The sequence below is a fragment of the Pezoporus wallicus genome, unplaced genomic scaffold (genome assembly GCF_028554395.1).
Source record: "Pezoporus wallicus isolate ANWC-B61680 ecotype Strahan unplaced genomic scaffold, APGP_CSIRO_Pwel_v1 contig_8819, whole genome shotgun sequence".
NCBI lineage: Eukaryota > Metazoa > Chordata > Aves > Psittaciformes > Psittacidae > Pezoporus > Pezoporus wallicus.
Genome location: NW_026637548.1, coordinates 18,158 through 33,187, shown reverse-complemented (window position 1 = coordinate 33,187; position 15,030 = coordinate 18,158). Strand labels below are relative to the sequence as shown.

At 42.4% G+C, this 15,030-nt stretch overlaps 1 protein-coding gene across 3 annotated transcripts in view; it reads right to left on the bottom strand.

Annotated features, from left to right (window-relative positions):
- KREMEN1 (kringle containing transmembrane protein 1) overlaps positions 1–9,220 on the bottom strand; it is a 42,514-nt gene extending 33,294 nt beyond the window's left edge. For all 3 annotated transcript variants that reach the window (XM_057406162.1, XM_057406160.1, XM_057406163.1), the window contains exon 1: positions 8,864–9,220. In XM_057406162.1, the coding sequence (XP_057262145.1) occupies positions 8,864–9,152 (289 nt within the window). In that variant the 5' untranslated portion in view covers positions 9,153–9,220. The remainder of the gene's footprint in view (positions 1–8,863) is intronic.
- Positions 9,221–15,030: the final 5,810 nt, after the last annotated feature.

Genomic DNA, 15,030 nt, shown 5'->3' with positions numbered 1-15,030 from the left:
AGGTCTGAAAAGTGGTTCATACAATTGACATGCACTTTCTGAATAAGCATACTGTATTTTTACTGTTTTCCATGCGTTTTATTCATCAGGTTGAATCTGTAACTTGTTAAATTTCCAGAAATGAAATTGGATGATGCTGTCGGTCTGCCACATATCAGCACACTATCCAAAATCCTGTGCCAGTGTAACTAAAGTTGAGAATATCTACAGCTTTATAAAGTGAAAAAAATCGTAGGCATGGATCTTGCAAACGTTTACATCCCAATTTAGAAAAATTCTAAGGTGTTTTTTCCTCCGGTCTGAATTTCTTTAGAAAAGGACCTCTTTCGGCAGAGTACAATCATGATACTGTCGTTTGCTACTAATGCATTTATGCTTTCAGATCAAATTTATAGGTCAGTATTCTTCTGCCTCGCCCATATTTTCTCCCATTTATGTTTTCCTAATACTCAGGAAGTTAGAAATCAAAGCGGAGAATGATTTCTCTAGTCATTAAATGTACCATCCCCTTCTCAATAGAACTATAAATCTCATGCTGCCTGGCTTTGCTATGTCTTATTATTGACGTCTTCTGATCAAATAAATAGTCATACACATGAACAATTTTACCTTTACTAAAAATGCAAAACATTTGTTATTAAATTGTGCACTGTGAGGGTAACAGAGCAGGGGAACAGTTTGCCCAGAAAGGCAAGTGTTGGAATCTCTATGTTCAAATGCCATCTGGACGTGGTCCTGGGTTGCCTGCTTTAAGTGACTGTGCTTGAGCAGAAGTCATCTAAATGATGAGCTCCAGAGATCACCTCCAACCTCAACTGTTCTGTGATCACCCTCCAGAAATAATTATTAAAATGTATCATAAATAGGTCTATCCTTGTTTATACTTAACACTTGGTAACATCTATCCTCAATGCATTTATTTAAAAGTAGTATAAAAAAAAAACAGTCCATGACAGAATTAAAACTGTTGCATGACACTGCTGTAAGCATTACAAGCAGTACAAAGAGTACTGAGCAGCATTACTGGGTAAAGTCACAAACACTTCCTCCTAACTGCAGAACCTTGCTTTACCTGATAGTATTCTCTGCAGAGACCATGCAACTACTGCAGAGATGTTCTACTGCCCCAGGGAAAGGGAGCGTGCTTTTTCTTAAGTGGAGGCTGCTGATCTCAGTGTCCCTTACAAGATACCTTACAAACAAGGCTAGAAAGACCTGTATGGCTGCAGTAGAAAGAGGTAAAAAAAAACCCACTCTCAGCTTAATCCTGATATTAGCAGTACACCTTTTTTGTATTTAGAAATACTGTGAGAGATGGGAAAACATATTATTAAAACAATGCCTTTGAAATAACTTTAGTCTGCCCCCACAAATATCAGAATGGTGCAATTATAATGATTATTTCACTGTTTTATTACACAGCAGATGAAAGCTGATGGTTTTGTGCTTTCACTGCACATTTTCATGCCTAGGCAAGTTAGGATTCTATTAGATGGAATTTTGTTGCTGAAGGCACAGAGGTGTCTGCACTGCCATTAATGTATACTGCTATCATCTATGGACAAAAAGCCGTCTAATTTAACAAAACCAAGTTTCAAGTCAATACTCTTCCCTACTGTAATTTACCTGACTGCCTTAGCCATGAAGGTGAGCTACATACATTTACCTGAAAATGCAAATCTGAGTTTCCAGTACTGAGGCCACCACAGATACTTGGATAAACATAGGAAAAAAACCCCACCCCACTTTAAAATCACCACAGTGCTGCAGCTTTCTTAAATACCTCTTTTTACTTTGCAGTTAATTAAGTTTTTCTATGTCAGCTGAAAAATACAAGTTGATGAATTTGGCATAGAAGAGAACATTATCAAACTGGATAAACAAAACAACATACATTACAAGGAAGCAATTACGAGAAGTGATAAGCATATCCATAAAAGACATCTACTTCAGTTTAGTGCTGTTGCTTTTTTTGCTTCTCATTTCTAATGAACAGCAATATGTGCTAACATCTACTTTGAAATGCAAGGAATGCTACAATACCTGAAGGTAATCTGGCACACACACTAAACTAAACTGAAGTTAACATCAGTCCATTTTAGGATCTGCTAAGACTGGCCCATGCTCTAACTTGCAGCAGCAACTGACTTTCATTTTCATGTCAGCTGATTTTTATTTTTTTTTGCCTTTTTTTAAAATAGATTTTCTTCAAACTTCGTTGCACTACACTAGGACTTTAAGGACACTGCACAAAAGAAAGAGAGCTCTTCATTCTTCTTAGCTGTAGGTTTTGTTTGCAAGGCAACAGGTAGCTGTAACAGTGCCTCCTGTACACTTTGTACTTTTGTACTACCAAGAGATTTGGGAACAATGTGCTATCTGAGCTGTAGTGGTTTTGTTAGCATCTAGATGTGGAAGGAAGAGGCAGTAAGATACAACGTAAAACCAATGATTATCCCAGAAAAACTGAAATGGAAACTTAGTTTTGGAATTTAGCAGCTGTTATCATATAAAATACATACCTTTCTGTGTTACAGGGAATTCACTAGGAAATTTTCATTTTGTTAATTATTATTAATAATTTTGCCATAGCATGGAAGTGCATTCTAAGTAGCTATTGGCATTTAAAAAATCAGGTCCTTTGTTCTACACTCTTTTACCTTAAACAGTCAGCTTTGAGATCTGCTGAGATATCCTTTGTACAGTTTTCTATAAAATTCCTAGCAATATGAAAACAGATCTCTCAGCATATTCAGTATCTTGGCAGTAAACATCTGAATACTATTTATTACACAGTGATTTTGCCATATTTTGTTGCACAACAGCCAAGACACTACCTTAGTGATCTCACTGTGAAATTAATATTCCCAGTGTGTTAAAGGTGCAAAATGAATGTTTTGTCTGCAGACAGACCACTGTCCTCTCCACTTCTAATCCACAGGCTGCACTTTGAAGACAGAAGTCCTACAAGATTTTGGAGCTCAGAACCTCCTCTTTCATCTTGCACCATTGGTGCAATAATCCTGTGGGGAAAAAAAGAGCTTAAAACAAAGGTCAGCTGGATTTGTCTGCAAAAAACTGATTCAGAAGAGTTCATCTAACTAAAACAGTCAGAAAAGAGTGGAGTGAACACTACTGGTAAAACTCAGGCTTGCTTACTCAAATTACCTGATTTCTCTTTGGTAGATTATGATCATGTAGAAAGGAGAGAAAAAAAACAATCAACCAACCATCCAACAACAATCCCATTTCCTTTACTGTTCTGGCACCCACTGGATCTGACTGCCTTACATTAGCTGATACTTCCATGTTACTTTAGGCTATAAAGCCCTTCGCTGGGAATCTAACTAACATCTGCACAGTGATTCAAGGAAATCAGTATCAGTTCTATGACTTTCTGTTTTGTAAGACTGTAGTACTATGACAGAGCTTGCACTATATCCAAGTCCTCTCCCAGTGGCAAAGACAGCAAGGGAAGAACAGGCACTTTGTGGAGGCCAAAACTGTCAGCTTTCTAGAAGGCACGAGAAAGCCGCTATGCTTGATAATTTGCCACATGGTTTCTGTTCATGTACCCAAAACTGAGTTTAAACTACCCTGTCAAGTGTAAACCCGGATTAAACCACCAGGGTTTTAGGCAGGACATAAAGCTGTGACCATTCAACTCATGAAGTGTTCAACCTCCTCGTATTTCAACATCTTAGTCAGCTGGGTTTCAAATATAGTCTGAAGTAGAGGCTTGTGTCAAATCCATTATTAAAATCAACGTCTGTGATGATTTTGTTGTATTAACTGTCTAATGACCCTGCTGCTTCTACTGTTTTGTTGGGATTATCTGCAAACAGGATTAGTCAGACTGAACCACTGCAGTGGTTCTAGTCATGAAAAGTTGGAGGGTTCCAACAGGTCCTGTTCTGAATAATGCCTATGAGCTTTAGTGAGAAAACGTGGACAGCAATGTGTTGCGGGGGCTGCTTCTGTTTTCAACATATCAGGTGCTATGGTTGACAGAAAAATAACTCTTTTAAAAGAAATACTGAGACTAGAAAAGTGTGTATTGAGTGGCAACTACTAGAAAGAAAAAGCAAAAATATGCCTGGGGATGGTTGTCCATTATGAGTGAATGTTCAGTGTGTGACACAGGTTCACAATTAGGTTTATTAGAGCCAGATCAACATTTGGAAGATCAAACAGCAGCTGTAGTAGAAATTTTTTCCATCTGTCTCAGTTCCTTCTTCAATGTAGGGATCTTACAATGAGCACTTACGCCTTTGTTACTCTGGGACTGTAGGGCTGCCTGCACTCCACATGTGCCACTTCAGGCACCACTTTAGGATCACTTGAAAAATTAAGGTAGTGCAGCATGTAACAGTCTGACTTTTTTACTGAATGAAGCGCTGATGATAAAACATTGACATTTCAGAGTCTCCAATGATTTTTTAAGATGTTTGCTTTAAGTTCTGGAAGCTACTCAGAGTGCTGACTAGTGGCCAGAAAGATTAAAGGTTGACAACAAGAAGCAGATAAATGAAAAGTAAATGAAAGTGGCTCTTTAAATCTTGGGTTTCATTACAGTGGTGTGATAGCCAGAACACTAAATGTTCTGTAAGGCAAGAAAGAAAGATTCCTTGGATTTACATGTTACAGCTGCCTACTAAACAAGTTCTTACTTGTTTTCCTTACAGCCTTTCAGAAGAGTAAGAAAAATGCTTAAGCAGAATGTAAGAACATGGAATCAAAGGTGCCAGGTCTGATAATGACTCCGTATCAGCTGCTCAATGCACACAAGGCATGGTAAGAAGACTTTTAAGTAATTTCCATTCTACCTAAATTTTTCTAGTTCATGCTAGAGCTTGCAATTTAAGTACTCCTCCTTAAATGAAAGCACTGTATGTAGGTGCAGATGGCAACAGTTACAGGCACTAACCAGATGCTGTAGTCTCTAATTTGATTGAAAGGCTATAATTAGACAGCAAAAACACTTCAATGAGAGAGTAAGCACAGAGGACAGAAACCACTTAACCGATGCCAAGATACCCCACCAGTACAGAGGCAGGGGCCCACGGATGGAGGGGCAGAACACCAAATTACCTTCTTCAGATGTGAACATTTTTGTTTCCCTATGGATGCAAATAGGGATTCTATTATCATAGGTTGCCACAGTTCTTCATGTGGGAACACTGATTAAAACCAGAAGAAGCTTCAGGAGATCAAAGAGACAAATACAGCTTCTGTGGTCATTATTAAAAATATTTTTAGCAGTGCAATGGTTTTCTTTGAAGATGCAGTTTTATCGATTGAACCAAAAGTTCATTTGCCTACTGTCATATGACTGGTCAAAAAAAAATTCATCTCATTCCGTACTGCGTTATGATGCAAAATAAATGCTTTTGTGAAACATAAGGCTGCTTTAGACTCATGCATGGGGAAAATTAGTGTAGTGTTTTTGCATTTCAATATTTTACTATTCTAATTAATATGAATATAACAAAAGCCCTTATTAAAACTATCAGGCCTATACTGTAGCAACACAACGCAACAATTGACACAAGCTCAAGAAAAAAAACTTCAGGAAAGAATGATCTTTGTTTAAAATTACAGTTTTCAAAATCACTAGAAAATAACTCCCCATTTGGTAAATCAGCCAGCTAAACTGATGTGCTGCTGTGACAGTGCTTGGTTAGCTGATCATTTATTCTTTGCAATGTAGGGGGTACTCTGTAAGTAGTTTAAAAATCATCTCCCTCTCATTTCTACGTATCCACACACAAACACACACAGAGACACACATACAATTTTTAAAGGCCTCAAACAGAATTGCTTTTGCTGGTCAGAATTAGCCGCTTACATAGCATTGGCCTGAACCAGGGAGTAGCCACAGTGAACACTCACCTGACGTTTGATCAAACCTTGACTAACACATCCGTCTGCCCTGTAAGAATATACATTCCTGGAAACATACAGACGTGATGCTCCACACTTGTGCTCCCTGGCAGTGTATGAGTTGTTATAGATGTGAATTTGCTATTCTTGTAAAACTTTGATTACTAACCTTCAATCCAACCACTTTTTCATCACTTCCCCTTTTTTGTTTGTTTTTGTGGCTTTGGGGTTTGATTTTTTCTTCCTCTTTATGGAATATGTTTGAAGCAGGTGAATTAGGATATATCATGAGAGGCAGTTACCCTTAATTCTAATGTTTAAAAGTATGCATTTTGTACATTTTTTTCTCTTTAGTTGTAGAATACAAATATGCTATATCAGCAACAGCTTTGCAGCTGCTGCCTAGTCCTCAGCCACAAGATGCAAACACACTTGTTTTGTGATTCTTTATCACTGGAAGTAAGAATGCATGATGTGGCCCCATAAGAATTTCTGTTCCTTAATATACTCATTTGTTTATTTTTCTCTGTGAAGTTTTAAAACTGTTGTTCCATTGTCAAGCATGGCAGACTGAATCCCTTTGGAAATTTTATCAGGATGGGCCATAGCCACTGTGCAGATGGAGAGAGTGGTCAACTCCACAATAATTATAGTGTGATATGACAAAGAATGCAAATTTTGCAGCTGGCAGCATGTAATCCCTGCCTCCCTCCTGCTTTTTTGGCTCCATCCTGCCTAAATCCATTCATGTAACTCTGGATTTTGAGTTATGCACTATGCATGTAGAAGCATGATATGCTGAAGTGTCTGACTATTTCATTTTCTATCTGTCTGGTTAGAAATGCTTTTTTGATTATTTCATGACAATTGCTTCCATCTCTTTGACTTTGTAATACAAAACTCACCAAATTTAGACAGTCTTTTCATGTTAGGCAATCTATTATCCCGTCTCTTATTTCTGATTCACTTGAGAAATGTGGTATGACTGAAGTTTGAATGCTGCAAATGTCAGAGTTTGGATCAATAGAAACTGTTAGACATCACACAGTGAAGCAGAAACATTCTGTGAAAAGCAGCACAGTACTATGTGCAAAAACGATTGTTAACTCACTCTAATTTCTGACAATTTGAGTAATTTTTCATAAGGCGATTCCAGAAGTTAAAGTTTCTCTCCTGTCTTAGTAAATGATGGTGTGACACAGCCTGCATTCTGACTGCATTTTACAATAATATTAAGATGTGCGTTTTATTAAACTGAGGAATAGGGATTAAAAATATACTATATGACAAACTGCCTTACAAAAGAAATATCCGTGTTTGTCATTTCAGAATTCTGCTAGCTGAAAGTACAACCTGACCCAGCTGATCCCAGTTTGGTCCTGTGGACTGACAAGAAGATGATCCTGGGGTATGGTTTGTGCATGTTAGCAGCCCTGCAGATTTGTACATGGCATATAAATTACAGGTCCTTGCTGAAGTGTAGATTTGCACTGTTTCAGGTTCTTTAGCACAAGACACAGAGGGGGCAGTGCTTGCTACATCCATTCTCCTTTACTACCCCTTCACTCAAAGGCAATATTCCTCTCAGTAGTTTTCCCACCTCCTCCTACAATAGCTGCTTGCGCTCAGGCATCTCTGTCCACTTTAGTGGCTGCCAGTGCATGCAGTTAGATGTTGGCTAGAGGGGGGAAGTGCAGGTGTGTAAATAGGTATGATCCTCTCAATAGCCTACGAACCCAACATTCACACTGGGATATATCCTCCACTTGCTGTCATGCAGCCTGCTGTGAGGGACATGGTCACAGATGGAGTGTTCTGTCCACAGTTCTGCTCAGAAACGTTGAAAGAAGTCATTCTTCAACTTAAGCAAGGGAAGAAGTACCTATTGTGTGCACCAAACATGTCCTAATGGTACTGGGAACAGACCATTCTAGGCATGCTTTAGATATGTCCCTACCTAGGCAGCTCTCTAGACTCTTATCTGAAAAGACAATCATGTTTTACTCACTTCAGGTAACTTCTGAGAAGTTGTAAATTTTACCTTCTGAGTTCCTTCCCTCTCTCCCTCCGCACCCTCAATAAAGTTTATGTAAGTGTTTTCCAAATCTAATTAAACGTCTACAAAACCTTGAGCAAGTACCTGTTCATGGTGAAAGTAGAGCAAATTCTACATTATAAAGAATAACGATTAGGATACACAAAATGTACCCAGGTATACCATGCATCTGATGGCCCTGACACTGTGATGAACTGAAACAGCCACTTCAAAACTCATCAAGCAGTTTATCAGAGTGGAACTGTGATACTTGAAATCATCACTAGCAACTGAGATGAGGACAAAAGGCTGCAGAGACATCTTAAGTGAAGAATCACACTAACAGGTAGCAAAGCTTAAGGCTTCCCAGATTCCTTGGCTGAACAAGAACCGCAACGGTCAGAGGAGTCCGTTCGTGACAGGCACTGGGGCAGCCACCCCAAGTTCTCGTTCCTCAGCGCCGGTTCTGCCCTGCTGCCACTGTTACTTCATGTCCCAGTGAGTGTACCCACGCCCCACAGTCCCTGCTCCTTGCAGATGCCTCCGTTCTGCAGATCTAGCTACGAAACCACTTTTACAGAGATAAGTGCTGCTCTTCTTCCTTTTACCTCACGCCTCCACAGTCTCCCGCGCTCCCAGCTCAGCGAGTACAGGGAGTTCCTCAGATACCCCACACGCTGCAAACCCCGCGCGAAAATCCCCCCTGCGCGTCTGTTCGAGCAGCTTCGAGCCGTGCCCCGCAGTGGCGAGCAGGAAGAGCCGTCGTCGCGACCTCGAAGAGGTACTGGTGGGCGGCAGAGCCCTATGCCGGAGGCTGCGCGCCAGTGCAGTCTGCGGGGTTCAGGGGGAGCCCGCCCCGCTCCACCGCCATCACCCCCGCGCGAGGGGATGGCGGAACGGCCCCACACGCTCCCCCCTCCCGGCTCCCCGCGACGCGTCACTCACCGGAGAGAACGGGCTCCCGGCAGCAGCTCAGCGTCAGACCTGACAAGGCCAGGACGGCGGCGAGAGCCGGGGGCTCCATGGGCAGCGGCCGCCGGGCCGCACCGCACTCACAGGAGGCAGCCCCCTTGCTCCGGGGCAGAGGTGGTCGCGGGCGGCCAGGAAGAACGCGAAGTGCGGGAAGCGGCGGCCCTACAGCATGTGTCCTGAAACTGCGCCCCGGCGAGGTGCCGAGTGGCAGATGAGGGATCCTATTACCAGCCATGTGACAGGAAAGGATAGAGACCAACATCCCAACCTGCTGTAGCGCGGAGCTGGAGAACCGCTGCTTCTGCGTTTGACACCGACGGATTTAGGCTGCCGGTGCTCGATCCACTGCCAGGCCATGGGGTCCGCAAAGCCCTCCGCTCAGGCAGGGCCGCCCCGCCGCCAGTGAGGAACTGCCCGGGGCCCCTTCTCCCCCACTCCGCCCCAGGAGCGACCCACGTCTCGCTCTCGTCACCCCGCTGTGCCCTCACACCGGCCACACGTCGCGGTCGAGGGAGAGGCCGAGCAGGAACCCGCCAGCCCCATAGCCCGGGCCCTGCCTGCGGCCCGCCCTTGTACCGGCCCCACGCTCGCCCTCCGGGCTGTGGGTCCCAGAGAGTTGTCTGCCAGCAGACGGGAGCGCGCAGATGCAGCCTATGTCATCCCTTGCAGCCAGGCCGTGGGGGAAACAAAAAGGACGCTGTGAACTCCGTACTGGTGCCGTGCAGCTCTCGCCGCTCACAGCCGCTCTGCGTGATCGCGGCTTGGCCAAAGGGCTGCACCCGAGCAGCGCCTGCCTGAGGGACGCGGCCGAGAGCGGCGTGGAGCTGCCAGGCACGCGGCGTTTTAGGGCGTCGTTCTACGACGGGAAAGGCCCCTCCCGCGCGGCGGGCACGGCCGGGCAGCGGAACACTGCCCCCGCCCGCGGGCAGCGCCGCAGGGACCCGCCCCACGGCGCGCGCTGCGTCCCGGCGCAGGGCGGAGCCGGCGTAAGCCCGTGGCGGGGTCTCGCGCTGGGGCGCGTAGGCGCGCGGAGCCAGGGACTTGGGCGTCCGCGGGCGCACGGGCACGAGACGTTCGCGCGCTGCGGCCTCGCGCCACACCTTCCTCAGAGACAGCACCGCGCGGGCGCGGCGGGAGCGGTGAGTGCGCGCGCGCGCGGCCGCAGCGAGGCGGCCCCTGTCCCTTTCCCTGTCCTCATTCACCGCCAAACCGCAGGACAGAGTGAGGAGGCGGAGCGCTTTAAAGCTGTTGCCGACACTTCCTTTTGGTACATGGTGTCTAATGGCATATGGGACATTACTATGTTGTGATTTAATGACCCACAAAATTCTCCTCTCAAAGGACTGGGACCCCACTGTGTTACCTGTTCACCTGATTTCTGCTTGTGGTTTGTGGTCTCTGTTTACAAACAGCAACAATGGCAACATCAATAGCAGCTAATAAGTAATAATTTTATAATTAATAATACATTGTGTGAGGCATTTCTTTCAATTTATCTTGTTTCCATTATAATGTAAAACCTGCACTGTTGCTTTACTCATTTAGTATTCCTGTATATTTGATGCATAGTTTATCTTTGTTTTTTGAAACCACCATGATTTTCGAGTAGTTTATTAATTAAAGACCTTAGAAAACCAGGCCAAATGCCCTGCAAAATTTAGCAATTCTTTCACCATTGAAGTGTTGCACAACACAGAACTGACTTCACAAATCCTTTGGGATGTAGGCAAAAGCAAATGGTGAATCCTTTGTTGTAAAAGGGTTCTGTACGAGGTAGTAGTGCAGAAATCATGTTTTAATGAAGATAATGAAACATAATAAAGCTGGAAATAACACACCCCCCTCCCCAAGAGTATGCATGTTGCAGTTATACAAGGGAAAGCATTGCAAGTTTTGCAAAATATTTCCAGTGCGGTTAGCAGATTTTTTTGTTTTGAAGGTTGACTCTGACTGGACAGTTGAATAAAGATGGATTAAAAAAAATAAACATTAAAGTTAACCTGAAAGGAAAGGTTTCATTGTCCAAGTACTTCCTCGCCCTTCCTCCCAAGTGTATCATTTTAAAATAAGGTCAGAACTGAAACACAGATGCCTCTTTGAGCCAGTATTCAGAGACTTGCCTAGATATAAGAATGCAATGTTTGAGTATCTTCAGTATCTCTCCCTTCTTACTAAAAATCACCCAACAACCTGCAAATTCAACCCAACTTGCCAGTAGTCATCTGACTGTGCATCCACTTTCACATCTATCTACATCAGCCTTACATAGCCCCAGGGAAGACAATTTTTTCTCAGTTAATAGCTAGCATACTAGCCTAGCTATTTTCCCAGCTTTCAACTAATAGAAGAAAAGTGCAGTGAAATCATGAATTCTTTTGATTTTTGTCAGGACTGTGTTTCTGTTGGCAGAAATGTGACAATTAGAAGGAACAAATGCCTGTAACTCTGTGACTGATGCTTCCAGAAGCATCATGTTTGCTCATGATTGACAGCAAGCTGAGCCTGCTGTGATACAGTCCCAGGAAGCTGGTTAGCATTTCACATATAACTAGTGTTGAATTGTATCAAAAGCAGAATTCAAATGATAGCATGCTGTATAAAAACATTGTTTGGAAAGTTTATGTTGCTGTGGACAGCTTAATCCCCTGCTGTGCTTTTTCTGTATTTCATTAAAACCCCTCTGGAGTTTCATTGTTCCTTGTTCAGATACGAGTGGAAACTCTGAAACAAGTTTCTGGTTGCATTTGTGTCTGTGGAAGAAAAGACAATTTTTTTTAAGAAAACCTGAAAGGCTAGAGAAGACTGTTAAAGTAGTTATTGTAATGCCATTGCTTAGATCAAAGTGAGAATATTTGGTTATGTGGAATAGCAATGTACCAGTTTTTAAAGTACCAGTTCTGTGTAATTCCAGTGCATACATCCCCCAAGGAACAATATTTACGTACCAAAAGTAGTGTCTGTAGGATATGTGCAGCACTCCCTTATTTGAGCAACATTTGATGAAATTAGAGAACACTGAAGGTTTGCTGTTATCCCTGTGCAACAGTCAATTTCTGTTTTCTAGTACAGTGGTCTAAATTACAGGAGCAAAAGGAGACACTGGGCAAATGTCACTTTTGAAAACACTAATAGGGTCTAAGTTGGGTTTTGAGTACAAGAAAGACAGGGGAAGTGGGGAATTTGGTGAATTCTGTACCCGACATTGGCTTCACCCCCCCCCCTTTTTCCTCTAAGAGAAACATATCACCAAAATATTAGTAGATGCATTCGTGACTATGTGGAACCATCACAACTAACTGAGAGGGAAAAGCATAAGTCAGTTTACTGAGCACCTTTATATTCTGATTTCCTGCAATTTGTTTTCTAAATACTGTGATTCTGCACACACACCCCACCCCCTCGAATTACTGTTGGAATCACGTGTTGGTCTGAGAAACTTATCTTTCACTTTGAGGATACAAATGTCACTAGAGAGAGCCTGAAAATACAGTCCCTACTTGGTTTTCTGTTTGTTAAAGTAGAAAGACATCTAAAAAGCATGTAGCATTCAATTACTAGGATTTCTGTATGTTTCTATTGGTCTTGCTGCTCTTTAAGATACTTCACTCTATTTTACTCTGCAAGTCTGGTCCTAGCTGTGAACACTGAGAACAGTTCCTTTTCTAGATGAATGTCAGAGTTGGATGCAGAGGCAGAAGTTTTCAAAGACCTACAGGATGTAGGACTACTTCTTCCCCTTCTTATATGAAGTCTTATCATAGTTATATTTACCCTGAGATCCAGAGGAGTACCCAGTAGATGACAGACGTTAATGGTTCAATAATTGTCTGATAAGCTTTCCCTAGTTAAAAATTATTCATTCAGAATATGTTACTGCTACACAAAGGACTGCATCTTCTATTGCTACCCAAATACAAAGCCCGCTGAGTACTATGGACTTTCATTAAACTCTCTCAATTATTTTAAATTTTTTTCATAAATTATAAGCTTTTTGTAGCATATGAAAAATACCTACAGATTTTCAAAATGTACAAGAGTTTAGAGGGGTTGATGGCTTTATTCTATTTTTCTAAATTATTTTTTAATGTACAATTCTGAGTTTAGAGCAGCAGGTCTGTAAGCTGCTCCCAAATGGGAGATATCTATGGTAGTGCTTTAACAAGTTGGGTTTTTATGTGGGAATCTGGGGTGTGTGGAATCTGGCAAATATAGGAGGTGTTCTTTGTGCATTTTTATGTATGCAGAAGCCATTAATTGCTGCAGTTATCTACCCTGTGTGGAGTGTCCATTTTGTTTTGTATGGGGGAGGAAGAAAAAGCTTTTGGAATATGAATGTTCTCTGTGAAGTGTAGGAAACAATGTTTATGTGATTTAAAGGGAAGGAGAAAAATTTAATAGTCTCTGGCTCTTTGACAGACAATTGATGATTGAACTCAGAATTAATGGGCTGTATTTTCAGTGATGGGCATAGTTCTCATACTGTGTTCTGGTTTAAGAGTCTCTGAAATGACAAGCCTGTTAGAAAGGCACAGGGCCAAAAACATAGCACTGGTTAACAGACTGAACTATATACATAATGTATGAAATCATAACAACTTTCTAAAACAAAGTACTAAAACCTCCAGGAAGTAATTTATTACCTAAGTAACATTTTGTAGAGATTTACTTTAAAATGTTAATAGTTTTTGTAGTGAGTTTATTTCTGTGTGGTAGAAAGGTTCCAAGAATGGGCAGCAAACTGATACAGTTTTAAAATTTTGTTCACCTCTTTGGCACAAGAGACATATAAGTATTCTCTAGGCAAATTCATGCATGCTTTAAAGTGGGAATATGTTCAAAGATACGTGGAAAGTTACATTATCGTGCAATGCATTCCTTGGATGATACATCAAATTTACCTATTGGTATCATAAGCACACCGGTTCTGAAATGGAACACTTTTAATGCTGAGCCTTATCACTCAGCAAATAAATTATTTTGACCAAAAAGTCATGTTCTTTCTCAGTCAATGAATCTCATGTTTGCATGTCCTGATAATACAGTTCCAACTTTGCTTCATAGTCTTCTAGCAGGTCATAGGAATTATCCAGAATTGTTGTTTTTCATAACAGATACTAGCAGGAAAATACCAGGATAGATTTCTTTGTCATTGAGAAAAGCTATTAAAAAGGTCATAACACTTGCTGTTTCTCTAGCAGGTTCGTCTGTTTTTTTCAGCTCAATTGAGGCCTACCTTTCCTTCCTACATAAGAAAGTCAGACGTATCAGAACTGCAAGACTGACTAGTCCACATACGCAGCCAAGCAGCATTACTTGTCTGATCTCTGAAAAACAGCAAAGAAAGGAAAAAAACCAAACAAACCTGAGGCAGAAACCCCACCTCAGGAACACGCCAGTGCATTTCTTCATATCTGTTTGAATGTAGTCACGTGACAATTTTTAAAATTGCACGTATGCTGTTAATTTTACTGTTCTTTGTATTTGTGGAACAAACTGGTAGAGTAGAAATACATAATTCCTACATTTGACAGTTACAGCAGGTGGCTGCAGAAGCTGTTCTAACACAAAGGAAGGATGGCTAGTGGTTAATTTGTATTCCATGTCGTGAATGTGGGCCTGCAGCTGGTGGTGTTCCCCAGGGGTCAGTACTGGGTCCAGTCTTGTTCAACTTATTCATCAACAACCCAGGTGAAGAGCCAGAGCGTACCCATGGCAAGTTTGCTGGTGACATCAAAGCTGGGAGGAGTAGCTGATAGTCCAGCCTGTGCTGCCATTCAGTGAGGCCTGGCCAGGCTGGAGAGTTGGGCAGAGAGGAACCCAGTGAAGTTCAACAAAGGCAAGTGCAAGATCCTGCACCTGGGGAGGAACAGCCCTGTGCACCGATGGGCTAGGGGCTGACCTGCTGGAAAGCAGCTCTGCAGAGAAGGACCTGGGAGTCCTGGTGGACAGCAGGATAACCGTGAGCCAGCAGGCGTGTGTCCTTGTGGTCAGGAAGGCAAATGGCATCCTAAGGTGCATCAGGAAGAGTGTGGCCAGCAGGTCAAGGGAGGCGATTCTCTCTCTCTACCCTTGTGAGGCTCCATCTGGAGCACTGTGGCTAGTTCTGGGCTCCCCAGCTCAAGAAAGACAAGGAACTACTG